At 41.0% G+C, this 21,291-nt stretch overlaps 1 protein-coding gene across 2 annotated transcripts in view; it reads right to left on the bottom strand.

Annotated features, from left to right (window-relative positions):
• The window catches only part of col24a1 (collagen type XXIV alpha 1), a 153,356-nt gene that overhangs the window by 128,028 nt on the left and 4,037 nt on the right, over positions 1–21,291 (bottom strand). For both annotated transcript variants that reach the window (XM_077218635.1, XM_077218634.1), the window contains exons 2-3: positions 17,048–17,118; positions 2,059–3,338 (exon numbers count right to left, since the gene is read on the bottom strand). In XM_077218635.1, coding sequence (XP_077074750.1) covers positions 2,059–3,338; positions 17,048–17,118 — 1,351 coding nt within the window. The remainder of the gene's footprint in view (positions 1–2,058; positions 3,339–17,047; positions 17,119–21,291) is intronic.

Below are 21,291 nucleotides of genomic sequence, written 5' to 3' on the forward strand. Positions count from 1 at the left end.
AAGAAAGCATTTTTTGCAGGCCAGTCAGCACAACACATTAGCAATGATTGCCTTATTTTAACATTATTACGAGGACATTAAAGATTAAGATGGCTACGATTCACTTGAAAAGTAGAGCGTGGACGTCTTCAAGGTCGATCACAACATGAAATCATCAGATCGCCAACCACTAGCTAACATTGTGCTTAAAACCCCTCTAAAACCATCAAGATAGACCAGCTAATGTCCTGGTTTAAGCTGGAAAGCAAAGATGATTGAGGACATTTTAAAAAATGTAATAAGATTTGAATAAATTGATTGCTGTGCTACAGAAACAAAACTGAAGCTATCGATCTCATTCACTGATTTGTTCCTTCAAGGCATAGACTTACAACAGGAGAGGAAAGTGCAATGAAACGCTGACTTTGGATAGTCCCAGCTGGTGAGTTTACCTCCCCCAGTTCTTCCAAGAGAGGAATGCACCGTTATCCCTCAGCCAAGCGAGAGCACTTAGGGTGACATCCAACAAAAATATCCACAAAGTCATGTCTAAGATCCACATATCCACACACAAACCACGTATGCAAACACCTTAATTGTGCAAGGAACTGTTTGAACATGAATAATACATTACTTTAGAGAAGCTTCGGGGCGTCTTCAAAATCTTTTCCAAAAAGATAATCTGCTTCTGGCTCATATAAGCGTTCGTTTATCGGCGTAATTAAATATATTCTGGGATTCTGCAATTGCGGTGCACAGCGGCCTACTGACCTACACTTGATAAACTACTGCACTCCACCCTGCAGCTCTGCTGTTCAGAGTTTATTTCATGTACTTCGCTAAATTTAGAATTTGCTCGAAGTAAAGTCTTGTTCCTCATGCTATAAAAGACTGCTTTGTGAGCTAACAGTGATAAACGATTGGATAAGGAAAAAGATAACTCTTTTTCTTGTAGCAGAGCTATGCAGGAGCTAAAGTAGTGCTAACACATAGTGCGTTTAGCCAATGAAGTGAAGCTACATTTCTAAGCATTCTCTGTGGCAGCACACAAATAATGGAATGCATACATTAAACTTAATTTACACATGAAATCAAATCATTTTGTACTAGTATAACATAGCGGACAAATCAAAAGCTAAGCTCATGCTAATTATTTTTGACAGATTTGCTAATCTCTTATTATTATGTTGCCTTAAAATCCTCTTGGGAAGTGATTTTGGTCAGAATAAAATTTACACTGTGGAAAATGTCAATTACTTTTCCTTTTCCCTATCTAACAAAGATAGGAAGCGTTACACTAGAGCCAAAACAGCCTTGTCAGGTGGTGCGATCATCAATTGCATGCTGACCAAAAGGATGGGAGATGTAGGTTCACCAAATTTCAGTCTCAGAAAGTGGCGAAATAGGTAGCATTTTCAAGCAAGTTTTATCACTGTTCATCAACAGTACACAAACTGAATTGTACCATCAACATTCACCATTACAGCTTATCTTCATGTCTATCAATGATACGCCTCTGGCTCGGAAAGGAAAACTCGGAGTTTCCCCACTACTGATTACAACACAGTGGTGGCATTTGTGCGCACTCATCTCGTAAACATGATTATTCTGACATGACTTTGAAAGCAGAATTACATGAACCTTTCCTTGTTGCTAGGTGATGCAAACCCCATTACAAATAGAGGTGTAAATTAGCACATCAGTCAAATTACAGCATGGGCAACCGGCGGCAACTTGAAACATGCTATTATAACCACCTGTAAGTCCGGGAGGACAAAAATAAACTATCATCTCGCTTCTAAATCACTACCTGTCACTGACAAATAATTTACTTGTTCTCTTGCCCAGTAGACTCCTGATCAAATATAACCTGCAGAAAGACAGCTAAGTGCATGCTCTCTCAAAGACCTTTTTATACTACCCAAGAAAACCCCATAAATTAGCTTGAACTCTTATGCATTGTAATTTGGATAAATTCTTAAGCAGAGTTTTGCTCTGGCTTGCAGTGACTTGATTTTGCACTCTAAAGATTATGGAAGTCATTCAAAAACATGAGAAAGATAATCAGAGAGTACTTACTGGAGGACCCGGTTCTCCTTTAGGACCAACAAATCCATCATAGTCAAAGAAATATTCGTCTTCTTCGATACCATAGTCATCATATCCATAACCCTCCGAGTATTCTGCGTCGTGCATCCCCTCCTGGACCTGTTCCTCGGATTGGTCCACTAGGTTATAGCTGCTCTCTTCACGGTACAGGACGGTGCTGTTCACTTTAAGCTTGGTCTGCAGAAGCTCCTTGTTAGATTGGTGGGATCTACCGTCATTCCTGAAGGCCTCTTTCAAACGGCTCTGCTTGATGATGGAGATCAAGTCCGGGGTGGCCCGAGTTGCTCTTGGCTTCTTAAGAAGTGGCTTATTCTCTGTGGTATTTTCACCATCAAGGTTCTTGTCTGGGTTGCTGGTGGTAGTCTCCGGAGTAAAGGCCAGGGATTGCACCTTATTGATGGGTCTTGGGGATGTTTTTATTAGTGTAGGTGTGCTGGAGCGAAATATCGGAGAGCTTGTGGTTGAAAGCTGGTCAAAAAGTGCAGTGGGAATAGAGTTGGTGACCGTAGTGGAGGGATCAGCAAGAGTTGGGATAAATCTCTGAGTGTGTGATTCGGAAGAGCTGCGGTGTGACTTTGGGGAAGGTGAAACTGATGGGGAGTGAGACTCTATGTTCCCTGACAGAGATCGGAAGGTGTCGGACAGTCTGCACTGTTTTTTAACATAGTCGCAGTAGTGTGCCGCAGCTTGGGCAGAGGGGTAGATATCCAGCTGGCACAATGCTCCTTCAAACTGTACCGCCCTGGAGTCCATCCTTCCCACGGAGAGGCGGCCTTCAGAGCCCGACGTCTGCGAACGTGTAAGTGTTTCCTCGCTGTACTGCACGTCCCCGCAGCGTGCATAGAGTGATACGGAGCGCGGCCGAACCCCCACAGAGAAGGAGTGCCACTGTCCATCTTGCACATCGTACTTGAAGTAGACAGACGCTTTCTCGCCTGTGTAAACCACTACTTTGCCGGGCAGGAGCTGCAAGCCGAACTGCAGTCTGTCCTTGCCATCACGCATACTAAAAAGAAAGGCATTGTTCGCTCGCCAGGAGCTTAAACTCACTATGATGGAAAACTCCTCCTCCACGCCTGCGGGGAGCAAGCCCAACGATGGGGCCTCAATGAGGGCATCTCGTCCGAGGATAACCCCAACACCAGGGGGCAGGATTGAGAGAGATGAAGCAAGTGAGGTGAGGTAAGCTGTCCCGGAAGTGTGTATGTCTCTGTGACCGGAAAGGCCCAGCTGATGAATAAGATCTACACCTTGAGAGAAAGAGAGAGACAATTGTAAGCAATAAGGTAAGCAGGGGTTGGCAAGGTAGACACCGCAATAAAGACTAGGTTGTGTGGTGGGTTTTGCCAGGGCATTCAGGGTGGTTTTAACATGATGATAGAGTGTCCCAAGTTTGTTCAAACCTCTAATCTAAAGGATTAGCGACAACTCCATGCACTAACCTCTAGGCCACACATTTAATTTAAATCTGTTAAATGATTTAATTTGGTTGTTCAGTCACCATAAAACAATTTCTGAATTTGAGGCCCTATATAATACAAACCACACAAAATGGTGTGAATGTTCTTTGACATCCATGATATCACAAATTGCCCATAAGCCCTTGAATAGTCCTAGCATCTGTGGTCCAGATGAAGAGAGAGAGCGAGAGGAAGGTGGTGTCTCAAACCACACATCTCTTTTCTCCCTTTCTCTTTCAGTGTAGATAATTCTGTCTTTTTCTGTCATATGTTACTAGTCTGTGCACATCTGAGTAGCCAGGGAGAGGAGAAAGGATGCTTTTTGAGGAACTAATTCCTTGTCATTTCTGTTTAGTTTAGACACAGGCTCTTCAGTTCCAGTCCTGGAAGGCCAGTGTACTGCAGACTTTAGTTACAACCTTAACCTAGCAGAAGGAACAAGGTTAGGGTTGGAAGTAAGTCTGCAGGACACCGGCCCTCTAGCTTACTGGTTTAGACTCAATTTAAAGGTATCACACCTGATGTTAGAAACCTTCCTTGTATCCCATTTTAAAGGGGCATTCGTCAACTATTTCAACTTAATAAAATCGTTTAGAAATCATTTGGATGGTTAGTAACCTGTTCCGGTGAAAATTGTGACTTTCCCCACTTCTCCCAATGTTCCTAGGTGGAAAACCAACCTTGCAACATGAGGACTAACGTCCCGGTAAGTTGGAATAGGAAGTCTCGTGAGAAGTGAGAATGAGCGAGAAACACAAACTGCTTTACGGCAATTCGACATAAACACACACGCCGCCCTCAATGAGTATGATGTATTACCCACCTCGGTAGACATAACTCCACACAATAAAGTTGTCCGGCTCCGATAATAACAAATGCAAATGAGCAGCGGTAAAAAGGGGGAGGAGGGGCCGCAAGTGAGTTTTTTTACGACATTGTTGTAAAATATACGCCTCATAGCTGTAGGAGCTCGTTGAGAAAACATGCAACAACAAAAGTGAAAATCAGCAAAGTTGCCGAATGCCCTTTAATGTGTAGAAACAGCTAAATGCTTGTTCCTAACCAAGACTTTCCCATTTTCACCCAACTTAAAAGGAATTAACTCTGGGTGGAAGTCAACTTGTCTAGACTCAATCTGCACCACTAGAGTCACCAAACAGAATTGCATAACAAACAGACCCACAGATAGTCCTGCACCAACACTCATTGGTGCAGTCAATGTTGCTGTGTTGGGCTTGTTGGGACACTCATGCAAACAGAACAATGTTTTAATAGCACCACAGAGACTCAGTTTTACACTTTCAGGAGAATCAACCTACAAATGGCTCACTTGCTGTCTGCCTATTAAGCTAGTACAGAAGCTTTTTATTAACGTTGGAAAAATTGCACACTTCACCTTTAAATACATCATAATGTATAGCCTGAGGGCAGCAGAGCACATCCTTGAGGAACTACAGCAAGTCTGTTTTTGAGATCAAGTGAGTAGGATCATCTGTCCTCCTGTCAGCAAACACAGACAAGCTTTTACATGGTTTGAGAATGTCCGTGGGGAGATCTCAGAGGAACTGCACTTTCATTACTAATCCAGACTTTCTGTTTTAGTTTGAACAAATTTATTCAGCCCAGGCTTAAACAGATGACAAGCAAAAGGCATCAACAGCAGAGGCACAAAGTTACGGCTGTTCCCTCTCGCGCTTTCTGTTCTTTGTGTTACAAGTTCAATGCAGGCTGTTACTGATCCTTGAAAACTGATTCACTGTGGGTTTAAAAACAGACGGGATCTTAAACAACCATGAAAAAAAGAGAATTAGACTTCAAAGCTCAGCCAGCCATGTTTCTGACTGGTTGCACATGGGCGACCCTGTGAACTTTCACCTTTTTGGTGGTTCAAATAGATCGTCGAACAGCCAATAACTTATTTTTAGAATGACGCAATCACATACAACCATGAAGAGAGGCAGAGAAATCATCCCTGCGGTGATTGGTTAAATCATTGGTTTCCACAAAGTCTGCAGGGTGGAGCGCAGTAGTTTATCAAGTGTAGGTCATTAGGCCGCTGTGAACCTCAATTCCAGAATCCCAGAATATATTTAATTACGCCGATAAAATAAATCATATTTCTACAGTAGTGGCCAAAAGTGATGTCTATAGGTGATATTTGGTAAATGGTAAACGGACTGCATTTATATAGCGCTTTAACAGACCCAATGGCCACCAAAGCGCTTTACATATTGCCTCACATTCACCCATTCACGCACTCATTCACACACCGACGGCGGTGTCAGCCATGCAAGGCGCCATCCAGCTCGTCGGATGTTAGGTGTCTTGCTCATGGACACCTCGACACTTGGACACCGGGGATCGAACCACAAGACAACCTACATGACAAGACAACCTACATGAACCACTGAGCCACTGCCGCCCCCATATTTGTTTTTAATGACCCTACAAGTTCGATTAAACCATCACAAAAGGATACACTGACTACAACATAATCAGTTATTAATATTTTGTTGGTTTTCTCTTGTTTTTGCATTGGTTTATAATTTCTTTCTATGACAGCCTGGCCAAAAACTGTCTTCAAAAACAAATGAATTCAAGCTCAACTATGCAATATGCTTACAAAATCTTTAACACATTTTTAATAAAGGGTGAAGATATAAATGTTCCTAGGTCGGACATCACTTTTGTAAGTATTAGACTTAAAAGTGTAACCTGTCCCCCATTTACTTTGCAAAGTGATTAAACTTAGAAGATAATTTTCACCTGGTGGATGATAAAACTAAAAAAGTAGACTTATCCTGACAGAGACAAGAATTCCAAAGAGACTTTAAAGGGAAGAGTTTTTCAACTTGAACTCCTAAAAGACTAGACAACCAAACAGAACAACCTAGCAACCACACATCAACGCCCTGGCAAACACCCTAGCAACACAGCAGCAACATGCACTCATTGCATTGTGGGATTCACTTTTGCTATTTTGCATTCTGCATATTTAGGCAACTCTAATAGCACATCCAAGCATGACATGCATACAGCAAATTCACATACTGTTTAAAGTAAATATTCCGCATAGAACCTTTTTACTAAACTATTTACAAGTACGCAGTTGGCCGTCGCTTTTATCTGAAGTGACCTACATGAATGATTGACGTCGGGCTTTTTTTGAAGTTTAACTGCTTCAAAAACCGCGATGTTAACACCTTGATACGGAGAAATGTCATGTAGCTTTTCATTGGCAAACTATTTATTTGCGAGTGTGTGTCTGAACAGAAAGCATGTTAATAAAAGATCATTTAGTGGGGAAAACATGGAAATAGTTTGTCATTTTTATCCTATTGTTTGTGACATTTATTTGCCTGGTCAGAATTCAAATGGCGAAGTGATCTGGAATGGCAATGCGGTTAAAACCGACCTGGAACTACTTTAGCAGTGTGTGTTCCCGGAAAATAATTGCACGCCTTAGAACATTCATCAACCAATTTTATCAGTTCATGCATTTTTCTGGGAATCAAATCTGAGGATTGCAAGTAGACAGTACACAAATCCAATCTTCAATGTTCTCTAAGCATGCAGTGTAATGATAGCAAAGCAGGTTTCTAATGATATACTTCAAGGCTTCAGGATGTTGTGCAATCATAATTCATGTGTGCTTGAGTAACATCCTTACTGCTGGCTGTCCTCTATTGTTTGAAGGTGTTTTAGTTATTTCTAGCAGCATGTGTAGTCTTTTCTTCCTAATGTCAGCTTGAACAGCAGCCATAGTGTTTTGTGTCTCAGCAAGCGTTTCAAATGTTGTGTAAACTACATCTGCCTGTGTGTGTGTGTGTGTGTGTGTGTGTGTGTGTGTGTGTGTGTGTGTGTGTGTGTGTGTGTGTGTGTGTGTGTGTGTGTGTGTGTGTGTGTGTGTGTGTGTGTGTGTGTGTGTGTGTGTGTGTGTGTGTAAGAAAATACTAAATTGATCAAAAGTGACAATAAGGACATTTATAATTTCCATTACACGAGAGTAGGTGTGTTAAAACTTCATGCTGATTTGTACTCGGCTTTCGCCAAGATAATCACCAACTAAGACGTAGCTTTACAGTAACCTATGCTTCTCCATCCATTTACGCTTCTTTCCATCTGGTGACGTGAATCTCCTTCTGTCTGGTGTTAATAGCTGCAGTGTATTGCACGTCAGCACACAAAACGGCTGCAACCCCCCATAACAACCCTCTGGATTGAGCGGAGTAGGGAACATCTCTAGGGTCTTCAAGTGGGCACCTTCCGTCCTCAGTGTTTCGTCGACTAGCCCACGACACCTCAAGAGGGCTCGACAGTGACTCTGGCGTCCCAGAGTCACCCCCCTCCGTCCCCCACTCAACTCAGCCCAGCTTACTGACCTCTACTTCCCTCTTGCTGCTGAGACCTAACCACAATCTCACAATCTCTCCGCAACCCAACCATACGTGCCAACCCGTTTGACTAAGGCTGTCGAGCCCCACTGGTGCGTTAATATGCAGTTTCAGTGGCAACGGTTCCGTATGGCATACCACCTAACACAAAACACAATATCTGCCCAACCACCCGTCATTCACGCAATTTACACAGGAACGTAATGACTGTAAATACTATACAACCTATACAAATAAACCAACAGTTGCTGCTGAGACCTAACCACAATCTCACAATCTCTCCGCAACCCAACCATACGCGCCAACCCGTTTGACTAAGGCTGTCGAGCCCCACTGGTGCGTTAATATGCAGTTTCAGTGGCAACGGTTCCGTATGGCATACCACCTACCGCAAAACACAATATCTGCCCAACCACCCGTCATTCACGCAATAAAAACAGGAACGTAATGACTGTAAATACTATACAACCTATACAAATAAACCAACAGACTCTTCAAGTTTTCAAGGAAATCTACGAAACCGTAGCATGGCGGCCTGTACACAGCCAGCTAGAATCTTTCCGTCTCAACCACAGCCAGTTGCTGCTCCTTTCTGCTGCTTCAGATAAGTTCTTTACTGTGCGACGCAACTCTTGGCCACTGAATCCGACGTCTCTGAGGAACCGGGTTGTAGAGTGTGCCACAAAACCTCGACAACCCACTTCCACTGGATAAACCTGGACTCTCCATCTTCGCTGTTCTGCCTCAGTGGCCAGATGAGCATACCGCAGTTTCTTCCTCTCATATGCCTCATCTTCCGCATCCTCCCATGGCACTGTTAAATCTATCAGTTGAACAATGCGTGCTGATCCAGACCACAAAACAATATCTGGTCGTAGGTTAGTGGTGGCAATCTCAGGTGGAAAAATAAGCCGTTGATCAAGAACAGCCAGCATCTTCCAGTCCTCAGCAGCTTCCAGTTGTCCTGGGCGAGAATTGGTGTTAGCACCTTTTCTTGGTGGTTGCTCGCCTGGAATATTTTCTTCTGCGTTTAATGTTTTGCTAGAACAGGCGGCAACTTATTGGTCATACTACGCTTGCCTTCCAATGCTAAAGCCAAACATCGCAATACTTGGTCATGGCGCCAAGTAAACCAACCCTGGCTAAGAGCCACCTTACATCCTGTCAAAATGTGCCTTAATGTGGCAGGTGATGAACACAAAGGACAAGAGGGATCCTCTCCTACCCAGAGGTTTAGGTTCTGCGGGGATGGGAGAACATCATATTTTGACCTAATAAGGAAACTGATCCTACTCTCTTCCATTGTCCAAAGGTCTTGCCAGCCCATTTGGCGTTGTTCCACACAGATTTGCCTCTACTACAGATTTCTTTGCTGACCACTTTCTACCAGTTTTTACCACAGGGGCTGCCTCCCTTACACATTTGTCGCGTGACTCTGCTAAAGTCATTTCCAGTCTGACCTTGGCACACTTAAACTCCTCGGTTAAAGCAGAGACTGGCAGCTGCAATACTCCTTTACTATAAAGTCCCACTCTGCTGAGGCAGCGTGGAACTCCCAACCATTTCCTGATGTATGAACTTATTAACGCTTCCAGCTTATCCACTGTTGTCAAAGAAACCTTGTACACAGTCAGTGGCCACAGCAACCTTGGCAGTAGACCAAACTGAAAGCACCAGAGTTTCAGTTTGCCTGGTAGAGCACAGCTGTTTATGCTCTTCAACCCTTCCACTGCTTGTCGTCTAACTTCTCCAACTCGAACTGTGTCCTTTAGATCCCCATCGTACCATCTCACTAGACTCTTCACTGGCTACTGAGAAACTGTTGGTATTGCCTCACCATTAATGAAGAATGTTTTATCTACTACCATGCCTTTAATTATTGAGATGCTCCTTGATTTAGAGGGCTTAAATTGCATTCGTGCCCATTCAATATTATCTGTTAACTTCCCCAATAACCGATTAGTGCAGGCTACCGTTGTAGTCATGGTTGTCATGTCATCCATGTATGCTCTGATTGGTGGTAGTCCCATCCCAGAAGCCAAGCGATCTCCTCCTACTACCCATTTTGATGCCCTAATGATTACTTCCATTGCCATGGTAAAAGCCAGAGGAGAAATGGTGCATCCGGCCATTATTCCAACCTCTAAGCATTGCCATGTAGTGCTGAATTCTGGAGTTGAGAAACTAAATTGCAAATCTCCAAAATAGGCTTTCACTAAATTTGTTATCGACATCAGTACCCTGAAAAAATCAAATGATGCCAAAAGAAGCTCATGTGGCACTGAACCATATGCATTAGCCAAATCCAGGAATGTCACGTGGAGCTCCTTCCTCTCCTTTTTAGCTGATTGAATTCGTTGCCAGATAACACTGATGTGTTCTAAGCATCCTGAGAATCCTGGAATGCCCGCTTTTTGAACTGAAGTGTCAATGAAGCCATTCTTTAATGGGTAGGTTGACAATCTCTGAGCAATAATGCTGAAGAAAATCTTGCCTTCGACGTTTAATAGTGAAATAGGGCGAAACTGACTGATGCTTGTAGCATCTTTTCCTTTGGGTATAAAGACTCCCCCTGCTCGGCGCCATGCTCTAGGTACAACCTGCTTTTCCCAAGCCACTTTTATCAATTTCCACAGAATTCGTAGAACTCCTGAAGCACTCTTGTACACTCTGTACGGAACTCCATTAGGCCCTGGAGATGATGAAGCCCTTGCCTTTCTCACAACCTGCTCTATCTCTTTCCACTTAGGTGCACAGACCTCCATTTGGTATTCTGGTGGATTGACAGGTGGGATGTCTGACGGAATTGACGTAGGCTCATGCCTTTTTGCATCTGTATGCGTTTCCTCCAAATATCTCTCTAGCTCAACCCTAGATGCTTTTAAAGTGCCATTCTTCTCACTGGTGAATAACTTCTTTACGAATTTGAATGGATCTCTATAGAAATTAGCCCTCGCACGCTCCTTCTTTTTGTAGCGTTTCCGTAGGCGCTCAGCTCTGCGCAATGTTGCAAGCTTATCTTTTATGGCCCTTTGTAAGAGATTGAGTCCCTCCTTCTGACTTTGTTCCGCTCTTTTCCATTGCTTCCTCAGCTGTCTCCTTTCTCTAACTAACCCTTCAATTTTCTGCTGCCGTCTAGACAATCCAGGAGTAGTTTGTACTTTTTCCTTCCTTTTTTCCACACCAAATCTCTCACTTCCATATGCGGAAATGATGTCCCCAAATTTATCCAGCTTCTTTTCAACTGTACCAGTTAATCTTTCCAATGCAAAGCATAGATATGTGTTTACCGTGTCCCATGCAGGTTTTTCACAAGCTCTTGGCCATCTAACTCCAGGCCTATGCCCGTTGAGGTTCTTTTCTCTTTTATGCTGGTTAGTCTGACCGGGTTCACAAGAAATAATGTGTTCATCACTAACTGTGCAAACCCTCCTCTCCTCTATGACAGGGGTGCTGATATCCTGCGAACTGTGGTTTGCTTCCTGTCGCTGGATTTCATTCGACTGACTTGACTGACTTTGTAAGAAGTACTGATCAATGCGAGGCCCTTGTCCCTTCTCCCTCAAGCATTTCATTTTCCCTTGATGAATCTTCAAACCCCTGACCGTTAGCTAACCCTTACCAGCCCCATTGTGGTCTCTTTCCTCCTGTCAGCTGTCTCTCCAGGCTGTCACAAGGTCTTTCCCTTGTTGCCAGCAGCACTAATCACCGCAGTCACTGGACGTATCCAGATCTTCATGATTTCCATTACACGAGAGTAGGTGTTAAAACTTCATGCTGATTTGTACTGGACTTCCGCCAAGATAATCACCAACTAAGACGTAGCTTTACAGTAACCTATGCTTCTCCATCCATTTACGCTTCTTTCCATCTGGTGACGTGAATCTCCTTCTGTCTGTTGTTAATAGCTGCAGTGTATTGCGCGTCAGCACACACAACGGCTGCAACCACAGTGCTGTCCCCCCATAACAACCCTCTGGATTGAGCGGAGTAGGCAACATCTCTAGGGTCTTCAAGTCTTACAAAAGCTTTATATCTTAAAGCTGCCTTTGGCAACATTTTTTTGATCATATTCAGTGAAATCGACACTAGTCCGACAGAACAACATAAATAAAGTGGTTTTAGAAAAAAAACAGAGCTTGTAACTCCACCTGGAGCGTGTTATTTGTTTTGCAAAAATCCACCGCTCTCGGATCATCGGGTCCAATCAGCGCAGGGGGGTGTGAGATCTGACTGTCAATCACAGGTCGTGCACACACCCCCCTCGCGCACGTTACAATCACATGTACACGCCTGAAGTTCGCGCAGTAAGGAAGAGTGATGGAGGAAATGATTCCAATTCCTCGGTTAACCTCAAGAGCTAGGAGGTCAAAAACAACACAGGAAAAGAGAACACCTGCTGAAAAGGAAGAAGTAAAGAAAGAAAGCGACCGTGCCCCGTAAATAAACCAGGATCAACATCGGATCGGCATTTGAAAGGTGGAGAGATTTACGTGATTTAATTGGGTTCAAGCTGGATGCAGAGCTTGCAAAAAATTTTCTCGACAGGTAATTGTGCTTTATCAACCAGTTACTTTATTTCTTAGTGTTATGTTAGTAATCTAAGTATGTTTGCCCAAATGTGTCGGTATGGATAGTTACGTTAGCACTTGTTGGGCAGGTTCGTTAGCTTTGTTTGCACTGAAATCCGTGTGAACGTAACGTTAGGTGGATAAACATGTCCAGATGAAGGGATAAAGTTCTGCTTTATGGAAGAATCAATGCTACTCTATCTTTCTTACGAGAGTAAGAACAGTAATAAAGCTTGTGTTATTGTATGTGCTATCTGACTAGCTCCAAATACTCCATGGTGTTGATGGATGCGGATGAGACGGGCGCGTTCACAGAAATCTGTTGCACACGCACTGACGAGCACAAACTCGGTGGGAGGGTATTCGTTGATAGTGGGGTAGGGACATGAGAGTTGTAAACATTTAAAATTTTGCCTAAGTCCACTCAATCTGGCAGACTTGCCGACTGCAGCTTTAAATAAATGCTGTTCTTTTGAACTTTTTGAACACATACAATGTAAAAAGTATTAAAACAGTATATTTACATTATATTTATATCATTATATTTACACCTATATACGATCTAAATATACAAAAGATGCCAAGAATCTCTGAATAGTTTTGAATTGCAATGAATCACTGAATCAGACCGTTTGAAGTGTATCACGAATTGAACTTGCCAATTGTAATGTCATATTTTATATTTACGGTATTTTTTTAAATAAATCGAGATATTCACTCTATATATAGATAGCCATCTAAATATATTACATTTGCTATTTATCACCCAGTCAGAATCACTGCTCCCTGTGTTCCCCTCAATATCTCTCTTATTTTATCTTCTCCATCTCACACAAATAAAGGCAAATGCCCAAAAATACTCCCGCTAGCTCAGATCGGGTTTCCTGCAGGAGAAAAACAGCTCACAGCAGCCTAACCTGGATGACCTGCTAGTCCATCTAAACCAGACGTTTATATCTTCTGCAGTCATACTGTATCTCATCTGTACAGTCAGAAGCGGGAGAGACTAGCCCTGTGGATCTGGAAATGACCCATTAAGACTAGAGCGATAGAAAACTGAGAGACAGAATCTTGTCAGAGCACAAGAACAGACATGCCGACCATCTCAATGAAGAAAGGGCAGCACGTTCACGGCCAACATCTACTTACACCGATTCTGAACGTTTGAACGTTCGCCTTTCCTCCTGAACTTCCTCTCTTCACTCTACAGTAAAATTTCACACACACACACTTCTAAACTAATGAATCATAGTTACTGATAAATGTTAAAACAGTATATTTGCATTATTATATTTATATCACTATTTTTATAGCGGTATTTAATATATATTTCCTTCCTTTTAGACTTCCTTACTTCACTCTACAGTAAAATCTCACACACACACACACACGCGCACACACACACACACACACACACACACACACACACACACACACACACACACACACACACACACACACACACACACACACACACACACACACACACACACACACACACACACACACACACACACACACACACACACTTCTAAACTTTTGCTTGTGTTTCTACAGAGCCCCAAAGGGACAAGGTGATGGAAAAAAAGTGTGTCCGAGTGAACACAATGCAAAGTTTATTGGCGAATACAAAGTTTCTCGGCAAAGGTTTTCAGAGCGAAAGCAACGTTTATCGCAGTACGCTAGAGATGCGCGGATGGGCTATTATTTCATCCACAAGCGCATCACAAAACTCATCCATCCGCCATCCATCCGCACCAACGTTTTTGACCAACTTTCAAAACCGCACCCGCCCACCATCTGCTGATACAAGGCACTGCTGATGACAGCCGCGAGACTAGAAATCGCCCGCCACCCGTCCGAATTTAATAAAAATATTTTTTTTCGTCACGTCATCTGCCCGATCTGCGGTTTATCCGCGGTGTCCGCGGCTATAACCGCCAACCGCGCATCTCTACCGTACGCAAGAGTTTTTCAGTGTGAATGCAAAAGTTTTTCAGAGTAAACACAAAGTTTATCGGCGAACACAAACGTTTTTCAGAGTGAACGCAAAGTTTATCGGCGAACATAAACGTTTTTCAGAGCGAACGCAAAGTTTATCGCCGAACGCAAGAGTTTTACAGAGCGAAAGCAAAAGTTTTTCAGAGCGAACGCAAAGTTTATCGGCGAACGCAAAAGTTTTTCAGAGCGAACGCTAAGTTTATCGGCGAACGCAAAAGCTTTTCAGAGCGAACGCAAAGTTTATCGCCGAACGCAAGAGTTTTACAGAGCGAACGCAAAAGTTTTTCAGAGCGAACGCAAAGTTTATCGCCGAACGCAAAAGTTTTTCAGAGCGATTGCAAAAGTTTTTCAGAGAGAACGCAAACTTTATCGACGAATGCAAAAGTTTTTCAGAGCGAACGCAAAGTTTATCGACGAATGCAAAAGTTTTTCAGAGCGAACGCAAAGTTTAACGCCGAACGCAAGAGTTTTACAGAGCGAACGCAAAAGTTTTTCAGAGCGAACGCAAAGTTTATCGACGAATGCAAGAGTTTTACAGAGCGAACGCAAAAGTTTTTCAGAGCGAACGCAAATTTATCGGCGAACGCAAAAGTTTTTCAGAGCGAACGCAAAAGTTTTTCAGAGAGAACGCTAAGTTTATCGGCGAATGCAAAAGTTTTTCAGAGAGAACGCGAAGTTTATCGACGAATGCAAAAGTTTTTCAGAGCGAACGCAAAGTTTATCGCCGAACGCAAGAGTTTTACAGAGCGAACGCAAAAGTTTTTCAGAGCGAACGCAAAGTTTATCGCCGAACGCAAAAGTTTTTCAGAGCGATTGCAAAAGTTTTTCAGAGAGAACGCAAACTTTATCGGCGAACGCAAAAGTTTTTCAGAGCGAACGCAAAAGTTTTTCAGAGAGAACGCTAAGTTTATCGGCGAACGCAAAAGTTTTTCAGAGAGAACGCAAAGTTTATCGACGAATGCAAAAGTTTTTCAGAGCGAACGCAAAGTTTATCGCCGAACGCAAGAGTTTTACAGAGCGAACGCAAAAGTTTTTCAGAGCGAACGCAAAGTTTATCGCCGAACGCAAAAGTTTTTCAGAGCGATTGCAAAAGTTTTTCAGAGAGAACGCAAACTTTATCGACTAATGCAAAAGTTTTTCAGAGCGAACGCAAAGTTTATCGGCGAACGCAAACGTTTTTCAGAGCGAATGGAAACTTTTTCAGAGCGAACGCAAAGTTTATCTCCGAACGCAAAAGTTTTTCTGACCGAACGCAAAAGTTTTTTAGAGCAAACACAAACTTTATCGGTCGAACGCAAAAGTTTTTCTGAGCGAATGCAAAGTTTCTCAGAAAAACGCAAGAGTTTTTGTAAGCGAACGCAATGTTTCTCAGTGGAACGCAGAGAAATTTTTTTTCTTCCATCTCATTATTTTTCCATTACCATGACCCTTTATGGGCTCTGTATGTTCCTCTTTTGTAAGTCTAAATGCATGTAAATGTAAACTTCATTCACAAAAGGACCATCCACTTTTTAATTTGTCTTCAGTAATTCACACTGATTGCAATGCATTGGCCTACATGAGAGCCAATTATATATTATAGCTCAAATAAAAGCATTGATATACACACAAATGGCTATTTAATGCCTGTAAAATGTTTTATGAGTTTGCTGGTTGCTCACGACTGCTTTCCTCCTCCATCACTCTTTCTCTGTGTGTTTATTTCCGATCTACATAGACGTTTAACTCAGTCTCAGTTTCATATTAACAGTAAAATATGCACACTGGCAGATCAGTGTTTCCGTAGAAACAGAAATACAATCGGTAGGAAAACAAACAGTCAAAGACTGTTTGCAGAAGAACTATAAATAAACATTGATTTAAAACTGGATATAATTATGAAAGACTGTTGCTTTGGGCTTGAAAGTTGATTTTTCATTAAAAGCCAAAACAGTAACGAAAGAATAAGTATCGCTTTACATAAAGAGTAATACAAAATATAGCAAATCTTGGCTGTGTGATTATTTACACATCACAAAAATGTAAACTGTATTAGAGCTCTCTATATAAAGTTGGATATATAATACATCAAACTTGATCTGCAATCATACAGTATACTCGCAAAGTAATACAGTATATAATATATAGCAAATCCCAACTGATTTATTATTTATATTATCATATAACTACAGTAGTCAACATTTGAAGTGGATCAAAACCTTTCATCAAAGTTATACATGAATTTTGAACAGTACCCGTTCTTGTCTTAGGACAACTTTGATGATTTTTTTTTTTGATCCACTTCGAATGAGTACTACAGTATATTTTCAATCAGCTAAATGCGACTATAAGGCATAAAGATATTAAGATAATAAAGGGAAAGTGTGCAATAAACTTTTTGAAAGAGCAACAAAGATTGCAAACGATTAACTCTGAATATTAAACTGGGACGCAAAGAAGTCTTTTAACATCCAAATAACTGCAGCTTTAAAGGCAGAACTCTTAGGTTAAGAGGTCAAAGGTCAGAGGTGTAGGTGAAGAGGCGAGCGTATACCTTGAGCTCTTGAGCGCTCTTCTGCAGTCAGCACTGCCGCACATGTTGACAGGAGGAAGACGAGGAATCTCCTGTGGAAAAACAACAACAAACTTTTTAAATTCTAATTCTGTTCCTCGTAATCTTGAATCAGAAAGTTCCTCTTGCAGCATCTCTTCTCTTCTCTGATGATGTGGGCGGGGCTATAACCTGTCACTCACATGAGATCAGCCAATAGCAAACCCCAACCATCCAATCAATTCCCCATAAATCACATGAGAAATGAAACCCAAACAAAGCGTTTAATGTCTGTGACGGAAAGGGCTTATAGAGATCTGGTGCATTTATAAACCGAATCTGATGTTTAGAGCGGTCGACTGTTATTATCCTGTCAATGAGAGGAGCTAAACACAAAAAAGCTGAAATGGATTTGCCTTCAATAGCCCTTCACTTTATTTACAGTATTTGTATGTATAAATGAAAAGAAGATGATTTTTGATTCACAAAAAATTTGACTTTGAACAGACCAGGAACAATGAATACTCAACTGGAATCGGAAAGTTTGACGGCTCGACCCAAAGTGGAGTTAAAGAGTTGAGACGGCAAGATCAGTATGTTTCCTAAAATATGTTTGTCGAACAAATTAACTATTAACATGTTCTACAACAAAACATTTCTTTAAAATCAATGTCCCTTGGTTTTTATATTTTGTTATATAAAATAAATGCAACGACGTTCCTACAGTGTCACTTTTTAGAGGCACTTTTCACTCTTAAAAATAAAGGTTCTTTACTGGCATCAATGTTTCCATAAAGAACCTTTAACATACATGGAATCTTTTGAAGTGTCTTCATAGTGGAAAAAGGTTCTTTAGATTATTCAAATGTTCTTCACACTAAAATTGCTCTTTTAGGAACTGATCACTGGAAGGTTCGAGGAATCATTTGGTTCTTCTATGACATCACTGTAAAAAAAAAACTTCTGGAATCTTTATTTGTAAGATTGTATGTAAATTAAACGTATGTATATCCAACAAACACTAACATTATAAGATTCTAATGTCTGGAAGGAGAATGTGAAGAAATGAAAATGAATATTCTTGATCTTTCCAACAATCATCTCTTTGTAAAGAAATTATAATTCAATAAGGACAACAGAACAGTGACCGCTGGCATAAACTGCTTAGACTACATGTCTTTAAAAGTTCTTTGCACATAGGGACAGTTCTATTTAGAACCATATCGTCCTGAAGAACCATTTTATGCTCAAATGGTTCTTTGTGTTATAGTTTAGTAATAATGAGATGACTTTGAATACTTTTGACAGTTACAGATTTAAAAAACAAATTGGCGGGAACAGTGAAAATACTGTTGACAGTTAGCCTACAGATGAAAACAAAACAAAAAGTGGGGAACAGTGAAAATACTGTTGACAGTTAACCTACAGATAAAAACAAAACAAAAATGCGGGAACAGTGAAAATATTGTTTACAATTACAGATTTAAAAAACAAAATGGCTGGAACAATGAAAATACTGTTGACAGTTACAAATTGAAAAACCAAAAAGGCGGGAACAGTGAAAATACTGTTGACAGTTACAATTGAAAAACCAAAAGGGTGGCAACAGTGAAAATTCTGTTGACAGTTACAAATTAAAAAAAACAATAGGCGGGAACAGTGAAAACATTGTTGACAGTTATAAATTTAAAAAACAAAAGGGCTGGAACAGTGAAAATACTGTTGAGAGTTACAAATTTAAAAACCAAAAAGGCGGGAACAGTGAAAATACTGTTGACAGTTACAGATTTAAAAAACAAAAAGGCGGGAACAGTGAAAATACTGTTGACAGTTACAAATTTAAAAAACAAAAAGCCGGGAACAGTGAAAATACTGTTGATAGTTAGAAATTTAAAAAACAAAAAGTCATTAATAGTGAAAATACTGTTGACAGTTACAAATTTAAAAAAACTAAAAGGTGGGAACAGTGAAAATACTGTTGAGAGTTACACATTTAAAAAAACAAAAAGGCGGGAACAGTGGAAAAATTTGTTGACAGTTACAAATTTAAAAAACAAAAGGGCGGAAACAGTGAAAATACTGTTGACAGTTACAGATTTAAAAAAACAAAAAGGTGGGAACAGTGAAAATACTGTTGACAGTTACATATTTAAAAAACAAAAAGGCGGGAACCCTTTTGTTTTTAAATCTGATTCAGATTGTAACTGTCAAAAGTATTTTCAAAACAGCCTCATAATTTTCTGGAGCTCAACCATTAAACTACACAGACTGTAAACACTCTACAGGTGCTTGATATCCTTAAACTGCAGTTGGTCAGACTAGTTCTTGAGACACAGTCTTAACATGCTAAACTGGCCACAAGTTTGAGGAACTGAAGATTTGTCTGCTAAGAAACATCATCTTCGTACAGGACTGACGGTGGGTTATATAATCCTCCCAGAGAAGAATGTGGAGTCAGAGAATCCATCGTTCATCCTGTCTCAGTGTTGAGATACTTTTGCTCGTAACCCTTACACCAGCGGGCCTGAGGGAAGTCTATCTGGAAATCATATTTAACTAACACTAACCCTGAGAGCTTCCAGCCTCCACCTGATCTAACATACACCTCTGAACACATCTCAAACCATTTCTCTTTAAACTAACAAAGTGGCTCTTTTCTACATTTTAACCTTTCGGCTACTCTAGATTACTCTTAAAACCCAAGTCTTGGTCATTTCTAAGATAAATTGCTTGTAATGTTCCTCATTTGTAAGGTACTTTGGATAAAAGCATCTGCAAAATGTTCTCAGGAACATTTTTAAGGAAAATACATGTATTTATCAACTTGCAAAAATGCAGACGGAGTCACAGAATTCAGTCATAAAACTGCAATTTTCTGTATAATGCGCAATATCAAGGAATTTCGAGGAATTTGGATGAAAAAGTAGGGCTACGGACTATAGTTTCTGTGAATATTAAAGCTCAAAAAGACAGCTATTTAAATAGATTCACACACAAACTCATATCTCTTCACTGCAACACGCCAACATATAAGTGTGGTTTAACTTTAAAGAAATCCCTAAATCATAAAACATAGAATCCAGAAAGATTTAAACATTTCATAGGCCCTGAAATTTAACAAATTCTTAAATAGTTTTGTTTATTAATTGATTAGACATTTTTTTGATTATTAATTTTGGAAAAATAAAATTTAACAATTAAATAATTTTGAAAGACATTTTAATGAAATCAATTGATTAGACATCCTTTTGGATTTTTTAAAATTTTATAAAACCATTAGAAATGGAATTGCGTGGGTAGTGCTACGTCATTGGTTCACATTTTGTGAATGACACGTACCGGTGATCAGCTGATAGTAGTCTAATCAGCTGGCACGCGTGCGTTGTGATTGTTTGTTGGGGAGTTCCGCATCGGGTGTTCAGTTAATGAATTTAATGTTACTTTATTAGGTTGATCGCTAAAAGTTAGTTCTTTGGTTGTGAAAAAAGTTGGGAGTAGGTTATTTGCGCAGTTTAGAGCAATTTTTGCCAACCATAGTTTGTTTGTTGAGTTTGAGTGGCGAAGTGTGTTTGTATGTCTACTTGTGTTGCAGGATGACAGTTTACGGAGCCTGTTTTATCCCCAATTAGTGCGCTTAGGCGTTGTGGGTTTAGGTTGCTGGTCACTGAAGTCTGAACGAGGGCACCGCCGTGGAGCACCGGCTGAATTGACTTTTGTCGGGACAGTACGATTCCATCGGTATTGGTGAGTAGAATGTAGTTTTACAGAGTCCCACATGGGTCTCTGTTTTGTGGGGGGAGTGATGTCACGCCCGGCTTTGCCGTGTGGGGTGTGCTCACTCCACCATGGATAGTATTATGTTTGGGCCGTTTCTCTCCTCCCAGTCTGAAGGGGGAGCTGTTTGTTTTAGGTCCATCCGACAACAGCTGATTGGAGGGACTATTTAAAAACATCTCCTGTCGGTTGTTTGGTCTGCTCTGTGCTGCGCGGCTCGGCATTGCTCGGGTCTCCATGCTGGTGGCAGCAGCATCATCCCACTTCTTTTTGCTTTGTATGCATTACACATAGTCTACACTTTACTGATCTGCAACACACTTTTGATTAGTTTTATTTCGTTTCTCATTTACTGACTTGTTACATTTATTGATCTAAATTATGATTTCATCGTATAAATTAATGTTTAATAAATTATGTTTGCTTTAACTTAACAAACGGTGTGGTCTCCCCTATGTCATTGCTACTGTGAG

This window comes from Siphateles boraxobius, unplaced genomic scaffold (assembly GCF_051911475.1).
Source record: "Siphateles boraxobius isolate OS27281-9 unplaced genomic scaffold, OSU_SipBor_1 77, whole genome shotgun sequence".
Taxonomy (NCBI): Eukaryota; Metazoa; Chordata; class Actinopteri; order Cypriniformes; family Leuciscidae; genus Siphateles; species Siphateles boraxobius.